Source organism: Cyanistes caeruleus, chromosome 3 (assembly GCF_971803275.1).
Source record: "Cyanistes caeruleus chromosome 3, bCyaCae1.hap1.1, whole genome shotgun sequence".
Taxonomy (NCBI): Eukaryota; Metazoa; Chordata; class Aves; order Passeriformes; family Paridae; genus Cyanistes; species Cyanistes caeruleus.
The window spans coordinates 41,178,490-41,203,123 of NC_141703.1; the positions used below are offsets into that span (position 1 = coordinate 41,178,490).

At 38.8% G+C, this 24,634-nt stretch overlaps 2 protein-coding genes across 3 annotated transcripts in view; one reads left to right on the forward strand and one right to left on the reverse strand.

Moving 5' to 3' along the window:
* GPR180 (G protein-coupled receptor 180) overlaps positions 1–9,994 on the reverse strand; it is a 25,118-nt gene extending 15,124 nt beyond the window's left edge. The window contains exons 1-4 of one of the 2 annotated variants that reach the window (XR_015284461.1): positions 9,386–9,578; positions 6,844–7,002; positions 3,681–3,875; positions 182–362 (exon numbers count right to left, since the gene is read on the reverse strand). Coding sequence is in view for 1 of the 2 variants with exons in the window: in XM_086880894.1 (XP_086737020.1) it covers positions 182–362; positions 3,681–3,875; positions 6,844–7,002; positions 9,386–9,533 (683 nt within the window). In the remaining variant the exon portion in view is untranslated. Of the gene's footprint in view, positions 1–181; positions 363–3,680; positions 3,876–6,843; positions 7,003–9,385 lie in introns of both variants that reach the window. The other variant, XM_086880894.1, reaches the window with a different exon arrangement.
* Positions 9,643–23,586, forward strand: TGDS (TDP-glucose 4,6-dehydratase). Its single transcript, XM_086880895.1, has 12 exons — positions 9,643–10,090; positions 11,546–11,612; positions 12,003–12,071; positions 13,761–13,851; positions 14,761–14,903; positions 16,399–16,497; positions 17,362–17,421; positions 19,033–19,076; positions 19,347–19,512; positions 20,093–20,151; positions 22,031–22,128; positions 22,470–23,586. The coding sequence occupies exons 1-12, from the start codon at positions 9,951–9,953 to the stop codon at positions 22,568–22,570; spliced, it is 1,137 nt and encodes a 378-aa protein (XP_086737021.1). The 5' UTR covers positions 9,643–9,950; the 3' UTR covers positions 22,571–23,586.
* Positions 23,587–24,634: the final 1,048 nt, after the last annotated feature.

The following is a 24,634-nucleotide window of genomic DNA, read 5'->3' on the forward strand; positions in this document are numbered from 1 at the left end:
ATTTTTAAGTGGGTGTGTCTTAAATGGGCGTTCTCTCTCACAAGTACATTTAGGCAGTGGTACAGTTCAAAAGTCAGCCCTATATTTTGGCACAATCCCTCCCAAGAAAACCATGTACTGATCTTTACAACACATTGTTCTTCAAGTCTAAAGACTGAAAGCAGAAAAAGAGCAAAGGTACCTTGAGAAATGCAGGTAGTTGGCAAAAGCTGAACCAGCCTGCAACAGTAATGCAATTGTCAACACCTTTAATACACCATGCATAGGTCCACGCTTCCTAATAGTTTGCCACAGTGATTGTGCATATATGCAAGCAGTTATGAAGTATGCTAGGACAAGCAGGAAAAAGAATTCATGTAATCCTGTGGAAAACAAAAAGAAATACAGCTTAGTTTTACAAAGAAACATTGCTACTAGCAGCAAATAACTAAAAAAAAAAAACAGCAAGGTTTTTTTTAATACAATCCTTAGGAAATACTTAGCAACTGTTACCCAAAAGTGGTAGTACACATAAAATGTTCAAATCCTGGTTAATTTTATCCAAGAAAATCGGTGAATTTTATCAGAGAACAGATTATTGTTTGTTCTAACAGCATTTTGAATCACCAATACCTTTTCTGAGCAGAGAGGTTTGCAGCAATTACCAGTGTAGTATAAAGTGACACACAGTTTCTTGATACACACACAAATGTAGTTCATCTGATCAGTCAGAAATTTATTTATTAAAGGACTTATTTTTAGCTCTTTTTGCTTGTTTGTTTCATTCTGTAAAGGCACAATCTGAGGTGAGAGAAACCCCAGACAGACTTCTATTTAATCATTTTAACCACTAGGTGTCAGCCTTCCTCCACTTATAGCTGCTCAGGAAGCACTGCTGATCAAGTCTGAAAACTTAAAGAAAAGTAGCAGAGAAAACAGTAATTAGTTCTTAGCACACATTTTTTTTGTGCTTGTCTAAAAAAATATTCCCCCAATTGTTTTTGGATATTATATATAAAACTTAAGTTCTCTCATTTTCAGTCTGACAGTAGTCTGGTAAAATGCTCCCCTTAAGACCTGGATCCTGGAAATCCTCTACTGTCTGTAAGCTTTGCAATGCATCAGGAGCTCCCAAAGGGTCAAAGCCAGTGAGAGATAAGCAAAACCAAATATTTCTCACAGAAAACTTTTCTTTCTCCAACCTTCCTTGAAATTTAGTGGTGCCCATAGAATCATATTCTAAAAAAATAAAAGCTTTGTCTCCAGCAGCAAAATAACTGTTAAAAGCTTCCAGTCAGCTCCACCCAGAGATTGTGAAGAGCAAGTATATACATTTCAATATCTGAGCTGAAAAACATTAGAACTGGAAGAGTTCTAAACAGTAGCTAGCATTATAGCTTTTGTGACTGAAATTAAACATTTTGGGCATACACACAGGAAGATGGGAGAAAAAGAGCATTAGGTAATAAAGAGCCTTAAAAATTCCAGGCCATTCTACTTCTTTTGTACACCAGTACATACGAATGATTTATCAATGACAAAAGTATGTGGTCTGGATTGAATCTTTCTTTCTGTTTCAAAGGATATGCACTGAAGTTGGCAAGTACTTTGTAGGTAAAAGTTATTTCTCACCATGATGAGTGAGAACCCTTGGAAAACTCTTTAGGAAAATCAAAAAGCTTTTAACAAACACTAAGTATTTATGATAGAATGCTCCTTCCAGCCATAGGCACAGTGTAGATTATTGGTTTGAGAGCAAAAGGGGTTAGGAGAAAGCTGCACTGAAAACTGACTAAAAAAACCACAATTTTCAACCTGCCTTCTTTTAAGTTTCCTGACCTTCAAGGAACCTAGCTGACTGACAAAGTAAAACATTATTTGAAATATCTTCAAAGCTCTTCAAAATGCTACCTGTTCAGCTGCTTTTAGAAATCCTACATTACACTGACACCATGTCTTATGTAGAAGACCCCTACCATATAAAATAGGATTACTTGCCAGGGATCAGAAGTCGGCCCCCTCACCTCTCAAGGCAACAACAAGGTGACAAGTTCAAGTTCTTTTCCGTGCTTTCCTTATTATTCATTTAATTTTTTGAGATGTCCTGTGCCAGGCCACAGCCTAAAGTAACTCAAGAGAAGGAAGACCTAACCAAAACCTTCTGCAACTACATAATTTTTAGTTGTACGAATGAAATAAGCAAGAAATTAAACTGGATCTTCTGATACCCTCTCATTCTAAGTTTCTATGGGAAAATGGCAAAGATTATTTCCCAGAAATGCATTAAAAATTAAATTAAAAATAGAGAGAATGAGAGATTAAATGCTCCTCAGCTCTTTCAAAAGTAGACCAGTGCATGCAGCTTCAGAATTCATGGCAACAATGCAGGTTTTAATACTGAATCAACTGAGGTGCTCCTCTGCAACTCTGAAAGCCATGGCATGTACAGCTCACCTTGCTTCCTGCTTGTTAGATCTAAATACATACATTCAGCACATTTACACACCTCCTTACTCAGCACATAAGCTGTTTAGAGTTCTGCTTCCAAGTGCTCAGTTTTCCTATAAAATAAATACAGAGCTCGGATGCCTCTGTAGGAGGTCCCTGCATCACTTCAGTGGACTCTATGATGCCGTATAGCTGCTCTGCCCCTTGGTTTAGCAATTACTCCTTTAGCTATTACTCCTCTTTGAGAGTAAGCAAATTAACCTAGAACTCACTTCTGAAGAACAAATTCACCAAATAAAAACTGGCAAGTTTGTAGAATTTAAGAAATTAAAGAGAGAAGCTAAGTCTGATTATCAGCTCTGAAATCCAGATTATTAATGTGCTACTTTCTTGCAGATTCTGCTAAATATTCCAGTGAATATTTTCTTCCTTTCAAAAACTGAGCTGCCTTTGTTCCCTCTATATTCTCTTGAGACCATGAGTGACAGCAGGGCATTTGATTCTGAGCACAGCAATTAGGCTCATCCTCAGTAGATTCAGTTCACTCTGTACAGGAAGGCAGACTGAGCCTACAGGGCCTCACAACAGACCCAGGTGAGTGACATGTTGATGAGGCCTCCCAGAGCAGTGATGCTACTCACTGCAACCAAGAATACATTAGGCTGGATTGCCCAAAGCATATAATTTTATGTAGGCATTTCTTTACCTCCTATCTTGAGTTCTTCTTTGAATATTTAAAGATTTAAAATTACATTTCTTAATTGTAACAAAATCAGGCCTGACAAACCTAATCTACAGCGTGTGACTAAGACACTTATAAAGATCTAAACACTGAACTGAAATTGTACTGGCAAACTGTTTCATCATGCATGTACTCTTGTTACACAGAATCAAGTTTCACACACCTAAGGTATTTCACTAACTAATTAAAGTCAGATACTAAATTCACATTCAAGTGGCAAATTATGATTTTAACAAGTTCAAAATATCAGCCAAGATTTTAACAATGACTTTCCTTGTACATCTACACTTCTAGTTAGGTAAGTTTTGGAAAGTCAGTCTAGGGAAAGGAAAGGATTTTTCTGTGATGACAGATAATGAACTCAAGTTTACTCTTTGTATGAAAACAAAATATGAAATATAAGTGGCTCTGCTATCCATTCCCCATACTCTTCCAAGCACAGTAAGTACTGATTTGAGTAATAATCAGATCCTTAACTTACAAATCTAATTTTAAGAAAAAAAAATCTTACCAGATTCCCCTGCGCTAAAGTGATCTAATGGATTCCCTTCTGCATCTGGGTTTAGTAAGACCATTTCAAACTGAATATCCTCGGATTCAGAATAATTCTCCTCGCAGGTAAACTTGTCTACATAAAACACATACCATGTTTCCGGATAAGGAATCTGGGACACTGTCAGATTTTGCTCTGTGTGGTTCACAGTCACTTTGGAAGAAAAAAGAAAATAAAATACGAGTAAATACTTGATTAGTTTGGTTTTAGAAAACACATATTTGAATGAAGATACAATTTAAATCCACAGTATCATATACAGGTTATAAACAATACACAGTAGAAAACAGACTGAGTTTTGAAAGCTATTCATAACATCAGATACCAGACCTCCAACTTCAGCTTTTGTTTCAAGTAGGTGCAGGCAAGGGTTAGTGAGGACACTGCATCCCACCTTTCAGCTCTGCTGGGGGGGGCGCCCTCCTTTCAGAAGCCAGAAAGTGAAAACTATCTCCTTTGCTTAGCATATTTCCATCCTCTAGTTCTGGATCTAGACAGAATTAGCTATTCTGTACTACCCACCAGGTATTTCTGCAGCATGAAAAGTATCTTCATGAAATGTATTTGACTCCATTTTCAAAGAGATTAAGAGCACCAAACAGGAACAGCTGCATGTGAGCTCAGTAAACAACACCATGCATGTTTAAAAGGTGCAAATCAGTATTATTTCACAGGATCTTCCCCAAACTGTAACATACTCAATTTCAATTGACAGTTAACAGCTGAAGACATTGTGTAATCAAATTGCATATTTCAAATCAGATTACAACCACAATTTTTGCCTAAAAAAACAGTTAACCATGCACAGTCTCTTCAAAACAAACTCTTGATGCAAATGAAACCTGTGGCTCTCTATGTCTGGCTGAAACTGCAAGAAATACAAGCATTGTCACATTGACTACTGAACTTGAGAGCTAACCAGCTCAATAATTTCTCTGCAGGAGAAATAACAATAACAGAATAATTCACCTAAATAGGTAAAGATGACAATGGCTAAGGATGAAGGAAAATTTCATAAAAAACCCACAAAACCCCTTTTTTTTCTTATGTGAAAGGCCTTTCTAAATAAAACAGCTGCAAACATACAAACTCATTTTCCCTAAATATTTTGCAGACAAAATTTAGAGCAAATTTCTAATTTGAAGCCTACCTGTGAAAAACTTCTATGTAATTCTGGTAAATGTATTTCAACTGAAAGAAGTTATTTCCTGTTCTCTTAAGGTATGAGCTGAACAACATTAGTATCCAGGAAGAATTGTATTGTATGTTTCCTTGCAGCAAGTGTCATGAAGCACAGATTTGGACAACACACAAACCAGTACTGCATATGGTACTTAGTCCAAATGAAAGGCAAACTGCAGCTGACAGGAGTGGCTTTACTCCCCATGTCACCTCTCAGCTGAGTTCTGACACAGTGTTATTTGCACCAAGAGTAAGGATCACAGAGTGTGTTTAATCAGTTACCTCTCAAAGCCATAAACTGACTCAGAGATAGAAAAGCAACAGATTTTGCCCAAGATCAGCAAAGAGATCCAACTCACACAGTTGGTCAGGATGCTCCTAACGGAGCAGAAATGAGTGAGTACACTGCTGGGACAGTCAGGAATGACAGACCAACTGCCAGTTATTCCAGCAGCAGCACCTTTTTCCAGCTCTGATGAAGTGTAAGGAAACCACATCCCTAGAAGTGACATCTGTGTAAGATTTGACTGTGACAAATGTTACAGATCAATCTGGTACTCTTGAGATTCTGACTGCACAAAGGAAGTATATTTAAAAGAGATGCTGCACTCACTTAAAACACATTTGAATGAAGCTTCTAACACTAATTTAATTTCTTAAAGGAAAATTTATGCTTTAAGTACCATTATGATCAACAAATGATGCAAAAAATATTATTTCAGTCTGTCTTCTAGTTACGTAACTCAATGCTTCAGTGTTTTACTGTTCTTTCACATTTAGATGGGTACTCAAGCTTAATTCTGATTAGCTCATCTTTGATACTGTACTAAAAATTTTCCAACATGTTTTCTACATCAAGGCATGGCAGATTTGTGCTATCATGAAAATATAATTTTATTTTTGTTTTCTCCGCTTCGAAAAATGCCATTTCCATGGAACTGGAGAAGAGAAGCCTCCTGACAAGTGAGAAGTGTTCCTTTGTAAACAAGAGACAAAAAGACAATCTACATATTCTATACTGGTATAACTCTTAGCTCAAATATTAAAAACAGCTGAATGTGAGATTCAGTGACAAATATCAAGTTATAAAAGTAAAGGGTGAAATAGCATTAAGTTATAATGGAGGCAAGTTATAAAGTAAGGCAGGATGATGCAGATTTATTTTTGCAGAGAAGAAAGACTTATTATAGGTAGTGAAAGAGAAGGCTTACAGGCACAAAATTACCCTTTTATTTTGTACTTAGGCTACACACTCCCACCTTACAAGCATTTGTTTCAGAAGTTTACAGGCAACTGCAGCAGGTTCTATCATTTTGCCTCTAATTTGTTTTTCACTCCACTGTAATGGCAGTCACAATTCAAACTCAAACAATTCACAACTCAAGTCACAACTCAAACAATTCAAACTTTTGACTGTCCCAAACATTCAGATTCTTTAGTTCTTCAGTTTCTTAGTACAATGGTATCCTTTGTAAATTCTCTCATGTATCCAAGATAATCTATATTATGGAAAACTTGAGATTAAAAAAAAACAAAACAAAAAGAAAGACATTGACTCCAAGAGGAGCTAAAAAAAAAAAATATCTCTGTACTCAATGACTAAATGAAAACTTCAGCCAAATATGTACCTCTTCTGAGTTGTGAACATGTAAAAGCCTGAACTGGAACTGGTCATGAAGTTTGGCTGTTCCCACTAAAGCCATTGTTTGGATTTCATTTTCCAGCAGCACTCTAAATTGTAGCTTTCAAACAATGTCTTCTAAAGTGATACAAAGAAAGAAATTTTGTTTCCTAATAGTATTTTTAATTGCAAGTGGCCAAAGTCCTAGTCGATGCAAAGCGCAAATTCACTGAAATGAATATTCTAAACACACAGATAACGTAACAGAGTTCTAAGTACACCAGTAACTTTATAAGAAGAAAACAAGCATTAACTCACTTGTCAGCTGAGCTTTAGAGAACTTCTCCGTACAGCTGTGATCTTGGACACTGTTCTCCAGCTTCTGCCATTCCTGTGCTTGAAAGAGGTGAAGTCTAGCTGCTTTTGCCACAGCTACTGCTATATTCTTGATTCTGATACACAGAACAGCATGGTCACCTTGATATTTAAAAAATAAAATCAACTATTCCGCCTTGATGTCAGTTAAAAGCAAAAAGATAGTGTGACACAGATTTTTATCAGTAGCTGCAATACAGCTTCACGTTATGGTTAATTTTTTACCACTAGTTCCTAATAAAAGTATTTATGGTCTTTCAGAAACAACTTCTATGTCTCTCATTAAGAAACCAGTGAACACACAATTCTCTATGGTGGTACTTAAACAAACCTTCACCATAGCCCAAGTGTCATTAACCTCCTCTACTACAAACAGCCTTCCCTCCCCCCTCTTTTTAGAAAGACTTCCATATTATGTGTTTTTTTTCTTACTCCCACACTACAAATTTTATTGTTTTCAAGTTCAAGACAGTGCCTCAACAGTCTCAGTAACTAGTTTAGTAACTAGTCTAGTATTTTATGAACTCTGTGGCATGACTGTGAGCATCACAGGGTAACTCTTAAGTCTAACAACAGAAGAACTTATGCAAATGGACTTTCACGTTACAGATGGATTAGATTTAAAATACTTAATTATAGATGACAGATGTCAAATTGATGCGAAGAAAATCAAACTTCCAAAGTGCTCTCTAATGTGTCACTCTACCTGTAAAACCATAGAAAGGCAGAATGGCCTAGGTTTGAAGGGACTTGAAAGATCACCTGGTTTCCAAGCCCCCTGCTGTGGGCAGGGATACCTTCCACTAGACCAGGCTGCTCAAAGCCCCATCCAGTCTGTCCTTAAAATCTTCCAGGGATGGGGCATGCACAACAGCTCTGGACAACCTGTTCCAGTGCCTCACCACCCTCACCGTATTTTTTTTCTTAATAGCTAATCTAAAAACTACTTTATTCAGTCTGAAACCGTTCCCCCTTGTCCTGACATTACAGGCTGCATCTTGACACACAGAAATATTTTAGTCATTTTAGAACTAGCTCATTTAGTTCAAAATTAGCTCAAAATTTATCTTGCCTGAGGAATTCCACAATCCTCAAACTTGTTTTCATAATTTCTCTCCTATATTGCCATAGACTTCTTTAACCTAGAAGTATCCTAAATTAAAAGGTAGAATTTAGTGGAGAAGAAAAATCAGTAAAACGTTACATGAACCACAGTTAAGCTATGCTTTTGAAATATTAACAGAAGGCTCTAAAGAAAGCTTCACTAATACCCAAAATAGTTGTTGGTATTCATGCAGAAAGAGAAGTATTTCTATGCAAATATGCAACATCAATTTATAAAATTATAGCTGAACACCTACACCACTCATCTTGAATTTTTACAGTCTTTTCTATAAGATTTAAACAGTGCACTTTTCCCCTTCAGATCTATTTAGAGCACTTCTACATTTAACTTCTAGGACAGTGATAATTAACTGCTTTCAAGTCACTTCTTAAGCTATCTCCACCCTATCTATCATTTCTCATTCAGTGCTGGAAGGTCACGCTCCAACTCTGTTTTGCTTATGTCACGCTTTCCTGCATCCCGTTAGATTTTGAAGCACCCCGCAGAACTCTTCTGCCAGGAAGCTCAACGGGAAAGAAAAACAGCCTAAGCTACTGAAATGCTGAGCGCATAGGAAGAGCAGGCTGACCAGCACCAGCCTTCCCTCCACCAGCCTTGCTGGACATGGCACTTGCCATGGTTACACACATCTCGTCCTGTAAAATAAAACTTCTCTTGCAAGCACAAGCCACTGCTAGGGCTCTCTTTCAGCAGGATGGCAGCCCGGGATTATTACTAAGTAATTACTAACTAATAGTCTGAAATTATTACTAACAAGGAGTTAGTAACAAGGGAAAGAAAAGCCGTTGGGAATAACCAGGTGAGAATTTTACATCCTGATGCGCGGCGTCACCAAGACCCCACAGCGACGGGGCAGAGGGTCGTTAAGCACCGCTGCCATTTGGTGGAGTTCCAAGAGGGAAGGAGCGATGCGTGTCGCAGTGAGGACGCTGGGCCGGGAGTGTCCGCACCAGGCTGCGGAAGGCGAAGGGAGGCACAGCGCTGCTCCCCTCAGTGACCCACAGCGCGGGGCCGCTGCCAGCTCCCGCTGCCAGCTCCCGCACCCAGCGCCCGGGGCCGTCCCGCCGCGCTCCGGCCGCGTCCTGCCGCTGGCCGGGATCGCCGGCCGCGCCCCGGTGCTGCCCGGACAGCGGATCGGACCTGTTGCACGATCCGGCGGAGGACAGAGAAGGAGGAAAAGACAGAGCGATGGAAGGACGGAGAACTTCAGGGCTGACCTCTCTCCCCGGCCCGCGGCCCCTCTGACCGTCACCGGTCCCCCCGCGCCCCAGCGGCTCCTCACAGCCGCCCCCTTCCCCACCGGCCCCGTTGCAGGACGGCACAGCCGCTCCTCCGCTCTCCTGCCCTCGGGGCACCCACCGTGGAACTGGAAGCGCGCCACGGGCCGCCACGGCTCCCGGCGGGCGACGGCGCTGGCGAAGCCACCCCGCAGCGTCTTGCCCGCGGCGGGGCCCCAGCAGCAGCAGCCGGCGGCGGCGCTGAGCAGCCATAGCAGCCGCCACCGCATCCCGGGACCCGCCGGACACCGGGATCCTCCTTCCCTCCTCCCGCGCTGCCCCGTCGGGTCACGTGACGCCCCCCGCCGCGTTAGGCGCGAGAGGGCGGGCAGGAGAGGCGAGACAGCCAATGAGAGAGCGCGCCCGCCCTTGGGGGCGTGACCGAGCGCAGGCCCGGCCCCTGCGGCAACGTGTCCCGTTGCCGAGTACGGCCGTAAATTGGCAGATCCATGGACGTAAAAGAGACGGCCATCAGTTGCCGCTGAATGCGGAGGCGAAGCGTTGGCCTTTTCACACGCCGCGCCCGTCCCGGTGCCCTCTGAGACGGTGACAGCTCCGCTCTTGGGGCCGCGCGGGGCGCGAGGAAGGCCATCTTTCAATGGGCCTCTTACAGGCGCTGCGACTCTGCTCGTGAAACCCGCGAGCCCATGCCGCGCACGCGCAGCCGTGGGGGCAAGGGAGTGAGGGGCCGTTGCCGTAAAGCGCGGACGATGTCGGGGCGGGCGGGCCCCGCGGCGCCGCCGGGGTTTGAGAAGCGGCTCCTGGTGACGGGCGGCGCCGGCTTTATGTGAGTGAGCCCCGCGGGGCCGGAGCGGACCGGCGGCCTCCTCTCCAGGGCTGTGGGGGAGACGTGGCGGGTGGGGGTCCCGCGGTGCCGCCTCCCTTGTGCCCGTCCCGGGCCGGTTCCTTGGTGCCGCTGGCTCGGGCCACGCTCACTCAGGGGCTGCTGGTGACTCGTCCCTGTCGTGGGTTCTGAGGTGGTAAGTGCTGGGGAGCGAGCTGCGAGGCTGCCCCGGCCGTCCTTCGCCTGCGGCGAGAATGAGAAGGAGGGACCGCCCGGCGCTGGCGGTGGGAATCTGTACTCGGGCTCAGCCGGGACGGGGCTGCCCAGAGGAAGGCAGCGGAGCTGGTGAAGGGCTGGGAGCACAAGCCTCATGAAGAGCGGCTGAGGGAGCTGGGGTTGTTTTGCCTGGGCCTTCAGGCGAAACCTTATCGTTCTCTTTAACTTCCGGAAAGAGGGGTGTAGCCAGGTGGGGTTCAGCCTCGTCTCCCAGGCAGCAAATGGCTGGACGAGAGGACACAGGCTAAGCTGCGCTTGCGGAGGTTCAGGGTGGACATTATAAAGATTTTATGTACATAAAAGATGATTCGACATTGGACTGGGCTGCCCAGGGAGGTCATGAGTCACTGTCCCTGCAGGTGTTCAGAAAACGACTGGACATGGCGCTTAGTGCCATGGTCTAGTTAACGAGGTTGTGTTTAGTCTTAAGTTGGACTCGATGATCTGAGGTCTTTTCCAGCCTAATGGATTCTTTGGGTTGAAGGTGGCAGGGCTTCGAGCCAGCTGCTATTTCTCATATCAACCCCCAGTGCTTGTGGGCTCAGTTTGAGTCAGAGAAAGGACTGGTCCATCTTAAGCTTAAGCACCTCAGGGTGCTTGGAGTCAGAAACTGTGAGAGTGTTAAATTTCTGTGTGTGAATAACCCATGAACTAACCTGTACTTTCAGAATGAGCCTCATGTACACAAGACCGTGCCAAAGAGGCAGTGCCACCTGGTTGTCACTTTCAGCTAGCAGCAGTGTCAGGGATTTGAGTGAAAGGAGTCACTGTCGTGGGTTAGGAGTGTTGACTGTTCATATATTAGGTATCAGAATCTCCCCGACATCTCATATGTAAGCTGTAGAGAGCAAAAGTATTTTAGAATACCAATTGAATATAACATATAACAGGGTTTTTTAATGCAACTGTGGGCAGTGTTTATTTCTTTTGTTGTAGGATGAACTTTTATTCTTTTAGTTTCTTAACCATATGCACTTGTATATAGAAAATAGTAGGATAGCGTATAGACTATATATTAGAATAATGTTGATGTTTCAATTTGTCTTCCATCTGTCTTGAATATATCCCCTTCTTCCCACAAAGACTTTCGAAAATGCTGGATTTATTTGAAATTTGTCATCTCTTTATTACCTTAAAGCCAAGTATATAATTGTAAAACAATGTTTTTCTTCTATCCTGCAGTGCTTCACATGTAGTCGTCTCTCTTGTGAAAAACTATCCAAACTATCTGATTATAAATCTGGATAAGGTAATAGCTTCTTTTCTTTCTTGATATGGATAACTGTTTTAAGTGATTTTTAATGCAACCTATAACACGTTGAAATTTATGTGGCTTGTTACTTGTGGTTAGTTACTAATTTTTGCTTGGTTTTCCATTTGTTCCTGTAAAGAAAAAAGTCGACTGGTGTTCAGAAAAAGAATAAAGCTTTTCAAGCTCTAAACATCTGTTTAAGAATTTTTTGCAGTTAGGGTATCTGTTGGAGATCTGTGCTTTTAAAGCTTCACATCTGCTTACGAAGTAGTATTTTTTGAAGTAAGTTTTTACTTTTTCCTCAGACTTCCCAGTAGTTAGGTTTGGTTTGAGTTTTCCTTTTTGCTTCCATGAAGCCCACTTATTGATGTTGTGTTGTGTCTTTAGCTCAACTACTGTGCAAGCTTGAAGAATCTTGAAACTGTCTCTGGGAAGGAAAACTACAAGTTTATACAGGTGATAAAGCCTTCTCTTCCACAAAACATGACATTTTATGGATTTTTGCTGTACTACTTGCTCAGCTTTGTCTTCAGACGGGAGATGGATTTTGATTTATTGCTTAGATTAATATTCTGACTTGCTGGGCTTGTATGCTGAGGTTCCTCCTGTCTGCAAAAGGCAGTGTTGATGCTCATCTCTCTGTCTTGGGGTCTGCCCAGGGTTGTAGGACATCTGACAAATGCACCTCAAACAGCACCTTTGTCAGAGGTAGTAGATGTAAACTTGCATTTTTTCTTAGATTCAGGCAAGGCTGCAAGCTGAACTTGCCTTGACCTCTTCATGATCTCCATGGCTGTTTATGTTTTTGTGAACCACCTCTTTATTTCAGTAAGGGATTATTTCTGAGCTAGGGGGATAAAAATTGCATGAGAGGAAGGGGTCAGCCTGTATGCAGACGTGCACGTGTGTGCAGTTTCAGCATGACCAAAGTGGCTTTTTGGTTACCTTCCTAAGGTCTTTGATTGTTTCCAGTGTGTAATATGAAATGTATGAATACAGTATAAAACCCTTGTGACCTGCGTAGATATTAACTTTTATTGGCTGGGGAGAGCTTAGAGTTCTACAAGATAGCCTTTAAACAGTCAGATCCCTATGTGAAGCAGGGGAACAGCAACTAGGAATGATGTGGATATACTGCTTTTGAACAAGGGTAGAAATATCTTGTCACGAAACTTACATAAGTAGAAATAATGCCAATTTTTTGTTGTGGGTTTGGGCTTTTTTTTTGTGGTTTGGGGTGTGTTTTTGGGTTATTTGTTTGTTTCTGGTTTTGGTTTTTAGGGACAGTTGATCACAGCTTAACATCCAGCTGGTATGCAAGCAAGCAGTTATCACTGGCAGGTGAAAATGTGCTGGAAAAGACAGTCTCTGATGTGCAGCCCTTACGATTTAGAACTGTAGCATTGGTACTGACCTTAGGAGACAGCAAGAATGATATACTCTGTAGTGGTACTGTAGAAAGGAAGTCTGTTTTGGGAAGTAGAACAGTAAGTTTAGAAAATTTGACTCAGGGGCTGTATGAAAGATATGTTTTAATCACAATTTCTGTTGTTCAGCATGGATGCACTAAACTTCCAGTTTAAATTTTGAATTTCAGTTAAGAAAAAATTCAGTAACTAGCCATTTAGTTCAAAATAATGTCTCTTTTTAAAAAAATATGTAAATTAAAAAATAAGTCACTGGAATAAATAGCAAGCAACAAAACCCTTGCAAGACATAAACTAATCCCCTTTAGTGGGAATCCGCTTCTCCTTTTGCAGTACCACTAGATGTCCCTGCCTGCTTGCCAGACTGGGAACTCTTCTTTGCTCTGGGAACGTTGCATTTCAGCCTCAGTATTGGAGCTCCGCGCTGTACTTTTATTGTGTGCATTTTTGGACACATTATTGTTTGTAATGTTAACAGTAACATTAATTCTGAAGTAAGTTTCATTGAGGTTTTATAAAAAATGGGTGAATTTTTATGTATGGTCTTATTTTAGACATGGCATTGATCAATTGCCCAGAACTCAGTTGATCATGCTGTTTGTATCCTCTGTTCCCTTCGTACCTTTGTAATGGTTTCTTACGTGACACTTGGTATAAAGGGAAGCTGACTATTTTCTATCAAAAATAATTTGCTTTTTTTTAATTTTTTCTTCTTTAGGGAGATATTTGTGAACCTGATTTTATAAAGCAACTCTTTGAAACTGAGAAAATAGATATAGTTCTTCATTTTGCAGCCCAAACACATGTAGGTGAGCATTGTTGCATGTTTTGGTATTGTTTTCTGTGGCTATACCTGCTTGAAATATATGCCAGTATGCTTTTTGTTTTTTCCTTCCATAAAAACCAAGGATCCAATTTGTCTCTACAAATCACATGGCTGAGTGTCTGGTGGCCTTTTTAATTCTGAGGGATTCACAACCTTGATTTAAAAGGCACTTCATCTAATTTGTTTTGTTTTCATTGCACATAAATGGTAGTGTTCCTTTTTGTCTGCATTACATTTTTAAATTCTGTCTAGACTCACATGTAGCTGATAGTGTACTGAGGGAGTCATAAAGATAGTGGAGAGGGGCTTTGTACATAGTCTGAAGTTTTTACTTAATTGGCTTCAATGTCACATGAAAAAACTGTGAAAGCTGAAGGATTAGGCTTAAGTCCCATTGGAATCTTATCTCCATGCTAAGAAGAGAGAATGAATTATAAAGTGCCTATTTCAGATGGCTGCTTTTCAGTATCACTGTTAGTAAGAACAATCCCCACCATACTCCATCCATCATGAGAAGAAATCCTCAAAGAATACTCCAGGAAAATACTTTTCAAAATTGTCAGGTTTGATAGGTACAAAGTCATTAGGTCAGGGGAACAGTTGTAAGAATCAAAGCAGGTGCTAATGAGTTATTAGTCATGCATATTACTGCAACTGTCTTTGAATGACACTTTTCTTACTGTACTTAGCCAGTGTTGTTTTAGATTATAAAGTCCATAACCAACAAGATTTTTCTCAAGATTCCAGCCTCTTGTTGAGAACAAGGAAGATGCCTACATTTAATAAGGACCTTGCTATCTGACAGGTCTATATTGCAGCCTCCAGGTGGAACCTATAGCCCTGTCTTACCTAAATTTAATCAGAATTGTCTGATTTTTTTTTTTTTACGTAGATCTTTCATTTTGGCATGCGCTGGAATTCACCTATGTGAATGTTTATGGCACCAATGTGCTGGTTGCTGCTGCACATGAAGCCAATGTGGAGAAGTTTGTCTATGTTAGTACAGATGAAGTATATGGAGGTAGCACTGATGAGGTGAGTTTGAAAATGCATGAGGATTTTTCTAGTTTACTTGCTTTTTGTAATGAAAACAAAGTTGAGTCTAACTTTCCTTGGCCTCTGTAAATGTTTGACTTTAAGTAAGCACTGGTTGCTTTTAGAAAGCTGAGTATCAAAATTGTCTTGATTTTTTTTTTTTCATAGCTTGTTTTATGTTGAATGTTTATTGTCTAAAGCAGTGAGATTTGGGTCATTAATGGTGTCACTACTCCTCAGAGATAGTGTGAAAGCAATGTATTATACAGGTTTTGTCCTGGAGCATTCATGAGACTTCAGTAATATGCACAGCTTGACAGGCAGGGAACTGCTTTATATTCTAGGTAAAATACTAACAGAACTGTAGGTAGTGACAATTCAAACAGGAAACAATTCCTGTATTACTGTAATAAATATTCAGATGTTTCTTGTTGTTGTATGCAGATCTTTAATTTTTGAGAATTTATACCTGACCTTAATTCAGGAAATGTAATTTAGCTCAGTAAAAAGGCAAATTACGCATGTTCATCTTTTAAAAGGCATAAATACAGTCAAGGGGCCTTTTGTCATAGTCCCTGGAAATATTGATGTCCTTCAGGAGAGTCTTTCTGTCCTTCACAGAACTTCAGGAGAGTTCTGTGCACTTTCTTATTATCACACTGTCTTTATCAGTTCCTTCAACACTATTTGCATCTGTAGGCTTTTATGATACCCCGGGATGATGTTTTCTTGTGTGTAGACCTGTGGCTTGGATGATACCTTCAAGTGAATTTTTTTCTGTCTTTGGGCCTTGAAAAGAGAACTGTTTTTAATTTTCTTTGTGAATCACACTAGAAGTTCTTACAGAGTTTTTTTTAGGCGAGGAAGGCCATTTCAGAAGCAAAGGTTGGACAAGAACAGCAAATGTTTTAACCATGTTAACGTGATTGTTACCAATCACAAGAAGTATCCCTCTTCCTTCTGGTTTGTTTTTTTCTTCCTTCAAGGGAGAAGTAGATTCAAATATCAGGATAGTCTGGAAGATACCTGCTCTGGAACTGATCAGAATTGTTGAAGCCTTGCTTTGGAAGCTTTTGGGTTGCAATTCTACATTTTTTACAGAAATAAAGTTACAGAAAAATTTAAGAAAAGACCTGTTTTATTTAAGACTGAAAGCTGAATTTTCTAGTGGTGGCCCAATTGCTCTCTGAGGCAATATGAACCTGAAAAATACTAAACCTCCCTGCAGTAACAGTAATTATTTAATAAGATAAAAATCTAAGGACTTGCTGCTGTGAGGTAACTCTGTGACAAGTATAAAAATATTACTGCTAGTAATCTGGCTGCCTCCTATAGTCAACAAATAGGCTGTCTTTTTTTATGGCCTTCTGTTGTAAGGGGACTTTGTGAGACTGATGAGCTTGGATATTTAGGGATCTTTATTTCTTTTGTAACTTTAAGGCTTGTCTTTAAGGCAAAAGAAATTGAGTAATGCAAAATTTTCTTTTCATTTTAGGAATTTGACGAATCCTCACCAAAACGTCCGACAAATCCCTATGCCTCCTCTAAAGCAGCTGCAGAGTGTTTTGTTCAGTCTTACTGGGAAAGGTACCAAGTAAGTCCATGGAAGCCTCAAAAACTCTGAAGCTTGTAATTAAGCATCTGTATTATGTGCATAAGAGAATAAAAGAAAATTAAATACTAGTCCATACAGTGCCACCTCTTTCCTTATTGTTAGTCTTGTAGTTTGGATGTGTTAGAGAATCTCCACCAATAAATTATGAAGATATACTGCAAGATAGTGGGGACAGGTTAGACGATTTTAATTTTTGTTTTTTAAATTTGAATTGTAATATCTAAAAATGTGCTTTGATAAAATGATCGAAGAGAACATTAGGAATTTAAAAACCAATGCTAAACTTGCAGGAAATAAAAAAGTATTACACAGAAGTAAAACATGCATAATTCAAGTTGTATTGAGACTAGGCTTATAGTTAAAGCAAAAAAAAAAAAAAAAGAAAAAGCCCTGCTAGTCAGATTTGTTTAAGCAAACATACGTATTTAATAATTTGGACACTTTAGACTTCTGTTTTTGATATATGATTTTTTTTTTCTATAAAGTGAGCAAGAGTAGGATGTTAATGACCTGTGAAACACATTGGACTAAGTAGGAGCAAACCTGTCTTCAGTCAACCAGATACACATATGCAATGTCCTGTGGTGGTTCCAGAGCAAGAGAGATTTCAAATATTTGTCACTTGTCACTCCTAACAGGCTGAGAATGCTTGAGGCCTTTGCCTGCGTGACAGAAGTACAGAGAGCTCAATTCAGTAATGTTTGTAAGGGGTTTGTTAGAGCTTGCAAATTTTTGAGTAAGCATTGTGCATGTGTTGGTTTGTTTACTGATCAGCAGGAAGCTACAGGTTTTTACTGATATTTGCGTTCTTATGTAATCACATGTGTGTTTAATGCTCTCCAGTTTCCAGTTGTCATCACACGGAGCAGTAATGTTTATGGACCACATCAGTATCCAGAAAAAGTAAGTTAAACTGTACTTTACTCTGAGCTTCAGTGTACCAGAATTCAGGGTAGCAGTGATGTTACTTTTTTCTCTTGTGCATGGGATGACTTTTGAAAAAAGCACTCTTGCAATTAGTATGTGATTATATATTTTGAGCTTACACTAACATGTCTTACCCTGAACACATATTTTTTGATTGTTGATAAAACTTCAATCAGAGACTTGTATTTTAAATGAATTTTATGACAGCAACTTTGTTTTGTAGTTTTTCTATTTTTCAAATGATATTTTGACCGAGTTCTCCCACAAATTATATTAACTCACGTCATGTTCTGTAATTGTGAGTGTTTAATAACTCAGGGAAACATTTCAAAAGGTCAGCTGAGAATACAGTGTCTGGTATAGAAAGGGATGTTCCAGCCTGTACAGAATATAAGTAAGACGGAGCTATAGCATTCATATATAAGTTGAGAGGTAGTGTAAAATGACTTGTCTTTGCATGTGTTCATACAGATCTTGCAGGGTAACTGTTTAAAACAGTTGTTTGTGTGAAGGAGTTGCCTTTTTAAGTCAGTACCAGAATCTGCTTTGTTAGTGAATGGAAATACACTGATGAAATGAAAGTGATAATCACATCTACTCTTTGGAGTTTGGAACTGGTGGGCAATGTAGCTATATTTTACAGTTTTATGGAGGTTTTTTTTTAAATTGAAATTGCTTTTCACCTTTTTTGGTTTTCTTTCCTCAAAATAAATTTATTTTCACCTACATTATTGCAGGTGGATGAGCAATGGCTTTTAGAGTACATTTCTCATTGATCTTTGTATTGCCACAGGTTGTATGATTGTTGGAAGTATATTTCAGGGATGTATTTGCTTGCTTTTAACTTACATATATTCTTCTTCACATACCATATTTTAGTTACTGCTAAAAACTCAGCACTAGGCTACATGAATCTTTAATTTTATATAGTATTATGCTCATGTGTTTAGAGTAGGAAGTTAAATTTAAGTAATTTGAGTAGTCTTCTAATGGCTTCAGTTTAAGGACTTCAATAGTGGGGGCAAGTGTTCTGAAGTGTCTGGGGCATGAATGGATCTAAGCTTTTAGATGAACATGATGTAAATCTTTGGGCAGCTAGCACACTGTCACTTTATCTGTGTTTATCTGTGTTATCTTAAAATTCTCTGTTGATTCTCTTCCAAATTTAACTGTTTTAACAACTCTTTGGTTCTAGATTTACTCATGTTTACTAGATGTTTAAACCTTGTTCTGAACTGTTGGCAATAATTATTTCTATTTGGACTCTGATGCAATGCTGCATGCAAAAGTGATGGAAACTTCACTTAAGTTACACTTGTACTATGTTGTAAAAAGTTACACTTGTAACAGCCAGAAAGATAAGGTTTTCAATACAACAATAGAGGCATCTGCTCTTAGAAACCAAAATCTGTGCAGTTTCTAGGCTTGATACATTCTTTCATTAGATTTAATAAAACTTAGAAATATTTAAAGGATCTTATTAAAATACTTAATGCTACATAACTGTTGAAGTTCCTCATTCTCTGTAGAGTAACAGCTTCTAAAATTGTGGAGTAATTTTTTTTCTGTTGTTTTTCAATTCCTTAGGTTATTCCAAAGTTTATATCTTTGTTGCAACAGAACAGAAAATGGTAGGTAACTCGCATTTCTTTGATAGTATTTGTCGTATAAAACTGTAGTTGCATTTATAAATATTTGCTCATTTGTGAAATGATAATTATATAATTAAGTTCTGAATCACCTACTTTAATAACAGGATTTCCTTAAAGTAAAGGATTGTTTGCATGTCAGCTATTTCAGGCAACCGTCTAACAGCAAAACTGCTTAAAACACAGTCCAGTAAATTGAATGTGTCTATTTGAGGGTTAACAACATTTTTTTTGTCTTTTTCTTGTATTAAGCTGTATTCATGGTTCTGGACTTCAGAGAAGGAATTTCCTTTATGCAACTGATGTGGTAGAAGCATTCCTTACTGTCCTGAAGGAGGGGAAACCAGGTGAAATTTATAACATTGGAACTAACTTTGAGATGTCCATTGCCCAGCTTGCTAAGGAGCTAATCCATTTAGTGAGTAAACAGTTGTAATGCTTTTCTTTAATGGTTTTCATTGCACATATGAATAATTCCACAGACCTTCTGTAGCTCTGAAAGTGCTTAGACTTGTGTTGGGTGTTGGAAGATTCTTGCAGCAGAATGATGTGCTGCCCTTTCTGCAGCAGCTGGACTGTGTAAGTTTGCAGTATGGGCTGTGTTGGGCTGCTACATCAGTTACCCTGACTGGGATATATCCTGACTATGACTGGCATCATGATTAATTACCATTTTTTTTCATGCTAACTGCTTTAGTTTTAGTCTGAGAATATGGCACTATTAAAATCTAACAGGTTGATTATGGATGTTCTGGCAGTGTTCTGGGTGAAGGAGACAGATTGGAGTTGTTCTAGATAATTTTGATAATTTCAGTAGTTTGAAGACTCAGTATACAAAAGACCATTTCTGTTTGTCGTTTTTATTTCTGTTTTCATTTCTGTTTGTCGGTGGCATTTTTTTCTTAACAAACTTTTATCTTCTTTAAAACCCCCTATTTTTTAAATATATGTTTAGACAGCCCAAGATGTATGGGAATGATTTTTTTTTTTCTTGGCAGATAAAGAAGACGAGTTCAGAGTCTGAAATGGAGCACTGGATGGATTATGTTAAAGACAGGTGAGGAATGTGGAGGACATGCAGGATGTGCTGCACATGCAAGATAGTTTTGTCCTGAAGGTTTTCTGAGACTCTTAATCAAATAGTTTTTCGTGGAAGTGTTTCTGCTCTAAAGGAACACTTTTGAGGGAGTAAGAGCTGTTTTGCTTCCTTATTTTTTTTTGCCAGTGGACTTGACATCTGTGATCAAGGTTCTGTATAGAAAACAGGATTTTCCTCTATTATTTGGATCTGTAGGTCAGAATTAATGTCTTGAAGGAGAACATGAAATGCTAATCTCTGTCTTCAAACTTCCTTCATACTGCTCATTACTGAAGTCTTCTCTGGGATGAGGACAAGTTTTACAGAGCAACTAAATCTTTCCTTCATGGTTGTTTGGACAGTGTATTCAGCATTGCTGAATGAGATGAGTCCCATCTTCTCTCACTTAGCTTTAGTATTTTGGTCTTAATGTGACTAATTCAGACTTAGATGTACTTTGTAGGAAGACGCAGTATCCACAGGCAGAAATATGTACCTATGGAGTGTAGTTAGCTTTAGATTTCTATCTTAAACTGAAGCTGCTATCTCAAAAGTAGATGTAAAGCTCTAAGGTACCAACGGTAGGGCAGTGGTGAAAATGGGTAGCTTTTATAGATATGCTTTTCCTGTGTGTTTCTGTCCTTAGTTTCAGGCTTGGTTTGGCTCTGTTCTTTTATATCCATTTCTTTTCTACAGCAACAATGAGTCTCTGCTTATTTTAGATATCACTCTCTCCAGAGTGATTAAAAATGATGTGTCTGCTGATAGCAGTTAAATATTATGGCCTTTAGAATTCTCACTTTCTGTTCACATTTGGATTGTTATCATGGCAACTGAAGTGTCTTTAAAAATGTACTAACTTTTGTTTTTAAAAGGAAATGGTCTTCAGAATCCTATCTGAGTGTATCACAGGACTTTCAACAAATTGCCTTTGGCTCACATGATGTGAATGTTTAGGAGTTCTCAGTGTAGTTCTGTTTGAGATATTTCTTCATGTGTATTGGGCCATGTCTGCTCATGTTTAAACATAAATGGGCTTGGGAAGACTAACCACATAGGAATACGTGTTTCAGGGAGTGTTGAGGTCTTACTGTTAATATATCTAATTTATGACTATTTAATTCTATAATGAGTGACTTAAAGGTCATGGGGTTTACTTGCTACAGAAAAATTAGTTCTGCTTCTGCTCAAGATTGGCATGTTATAGTAACAGTGATAAGTACTTGGTTTGTACCTGCACATGTACCTTGACTATTCAATATGCCAGTGCCAGTAGTGCAGGAATGCTAGACTAGGCTGCCTATGTGCCAGACTGTGGAAGTGAAAATTTCTGCCATGCTTAAATATAAAATGTATCTTCCTGTGTTGAATCTTGCAGCTTGGGATTCTACATATTCAGTATTACTAAATTCATGTAGCTAGTGAGGCACTGTAATGATGCTGCTTTGGTAGCCTCTGTGTTTTAAATCTGAAGTATGTCTAAATTTGTGGGTTTTCAGGATGAAAAATGTAAATGCTAATATTAGAAAATATTAATTTTGTCTCTGCGTTGCAAATGCAGATTTGCACAAATACGTTGGCAGTGGTTTGAGTTTTGTGTTCATTTTTGTGCCAGTAAAATACTAATTAATATTTATTCTAGTTAATTTCAAGTAGTTGACTGTGCAAACTGAATTGTGTTGTTGTAGCTGCACTCAGCTGCCACGTATTTTTTGAAGGTACTGTAACCTGTTCATGTTGATGGGAATTTTCAAAATTGAAGCATATCTAATGTTCCTTCAAAGACAGTGTGAGGTATTGCATCTCTAATTAATGAAGTAGTGTAATCAGATTGTTTTCCTTGTGTGTTTTTCGTCAGGCCTACAAATGATCTCCGGTATCCAATGAGTTCAGAAAAAATGCACAACTTAGGATGGAGACCTAAAGTGCCTTGGAAAGAAGGAATAATGAAAACAAGTAAGTCTGATGACTTACACTGATTTAGGGGTGATGGGAGGAGGGAGAGGGGGGAAATGGGTATATATGAAGAGATTGAATGTAACACTTGAATTTTACATAATATTGGCTGCTTTCTAAATAATGAATTTACATTGTACAAAATAATATAATTTTTTAGTGCTATAATAAGACTTGCACAAAGAACTTAAGAACTTGTTTAAACTAGATTTTTGTAATATTATAGGTTAAAATCTTCCATAAAGAATAAGCAGCACACTGTTAGTCTTATACTTGTGGAATATTTGGATTTCCCTGTTACCTCTGGTCAGCCTGACTCATCAACATTCTTTCCATATTAGTTGAATGGTACAGAGAAAATTTCCACAACTGGAAAAACTCGGAGAAAGCTTTGGAGCCCTTTCCTGTAACAGACCCGTTCGCCCAGCTCAGTGGTCCATAGTGTGGAGCAGAACCTGAAGGAGTTTTTTCTACCTCATATGGTCTTTTCTTCAAAGCCTGCAATCAAGTGGCCACATTAGACTTTTAATGTGTTCAAGATACATGAACCATGATGAGTAAAGAAACACAGTATGGCACAACTTTGGAATGGTTTCAGCACTTTATAAGTTGAACCTCTTAGTTTCAGCTTTCAGTGCAATACTCTCTTCTCACTAGGTATTGATTTAAAAAAAAACTGTACGGATTGAAGAATATTTATAATGTTATAAATTAGTGTACTGAAGTAAAATCTGCCTTATTAAGAATAATTAACTGTGATTGCAGCTTTTGGGACTTGGAGTTAAATTTGTTTTTGTTTTGGAATTACTCATCTGTATTAGTTTGTTTTTACAGTGTAATATATATAATTTTTTGTCACTTCAAAGAGTTGGGTTTTATTTTTAATCAAGGGGAGAAATTTCATATTTTTTTGAGTCTATAAATTGATTGACAAAAGTTGGATACACCACCTGTATTGTTCTGTCCATTTCTCTGTTGGTTCACTATTAGCTTTTGTAGATGACTGATGAAACTTACCTACCCTGTAACTTTAAATGCCCCTTTTTAAGGGGAACAAGGGGGTAAATATATCAGGTGTTCTTGTTGAGATTTCCAGAAGCATTTCCTTAAACATTCTCCTGTTTTTACTGTATTACTGTCTGTTACATGTTAATTCCCTTTTCTGAGCTATAATTGTAACAAACTTGAAATACTGGAGCACAGTTAACATTCCAATGATGTTATTTCCTGTGATATGAAGGCTACTTATGGAGAAAAATTTTTAAAACTCTTATTTTTCTGTGAATTGTGGGTTGGCAGACCTTAATGCAGTGTTTCATCATTTTTTCTGTAAAAAATATTTTGAGGATAAAACAATATTTGAGTTTTAATACAAAATTTGGAAAAAGCTCTTTAATTCTAGAAATATGTCAATGACTTTCGTTCAAAGTTCATTTAGTAATAAATATTACGGTATAACTGGTTTCTCTTAATTAGGAAAAACATGCTGAAAAAGGAGATGGTGGGTTTTTCTTAAGAAATATTTCTTACCTCTTCCACTAACCTGAAAAAAATACCTTCACTTTTTTGTCTTTGAGGTGATATGGCAAACATAAAAAGGGACCACTCTTCTTGGTTTTATCATTTCATCTTCTGTAGTTGTCACAGCCTCTGCTCCTCTGTGGCCCCTCGGCAGAGCTGTGGGAGTCACAGGACTGGGATGCTGTGGTGTACTCAGAAAAAGCTGTGACTTCCAAAGTCTCAGTAACTGGGAGCTAGCTCTTGAAACACAAGTGTTCCCAACTCTCCCACCTCTTGTGGTGCATGGTGCTGTTGATGAAATGCCACTTTTGGTTGGCAAGAGTCACTCTAAAAGAAGGCTAACCAGGAAGTTTCTGTGCTTACTGCGGTGCAAGTCTTTTAAAGCCTTGGAGCCTGTTATTGAAGGTTAGTTTTCTGTGACAAAGTGGGATAATAATACTATACTTGAATTGTGTGGCAGTTAGATTTTTTAGGCTTCTGATACTTGGTGTGCAAGTAAAAGCCTCCATTTGGGACAGATAGAAGCTACAGGACTGCCTATGTAATGATCTGTCACATACTTGGTTTATCTATGGATTTATCATCTATGGATGAATTACTTAAATGTCATTGTCAAAAACATGTTGCTGATTACATTCAGATATTTCCTTAATTTTTATAGTTGAAATATAACTTCCTTACAATGTGCATCCTTCCTTAGAATATCCAGTTTACTGTCCTGGATTTTGCAAAAGTCAGTACCAGAAATAGCTAAAGTGCTGGAAAGATCTGGCTTAGCTGTATTTGTGATTGCTGTGACAGCTGCTTTGAGTGGGTTGCATGAAAATGAGTCTTTCACATCTTCTTATACTGGGAAACTGGCTGTGTTGTGTTTTTAAGAGTAGAGATTACAGATAACTAAAATTTTACTACTTTAAACATGCATAAACCTTAATTGAAAAATATTTTAAACCTTTGAAAATAGGTACAAGTGTCTTTGGAACAC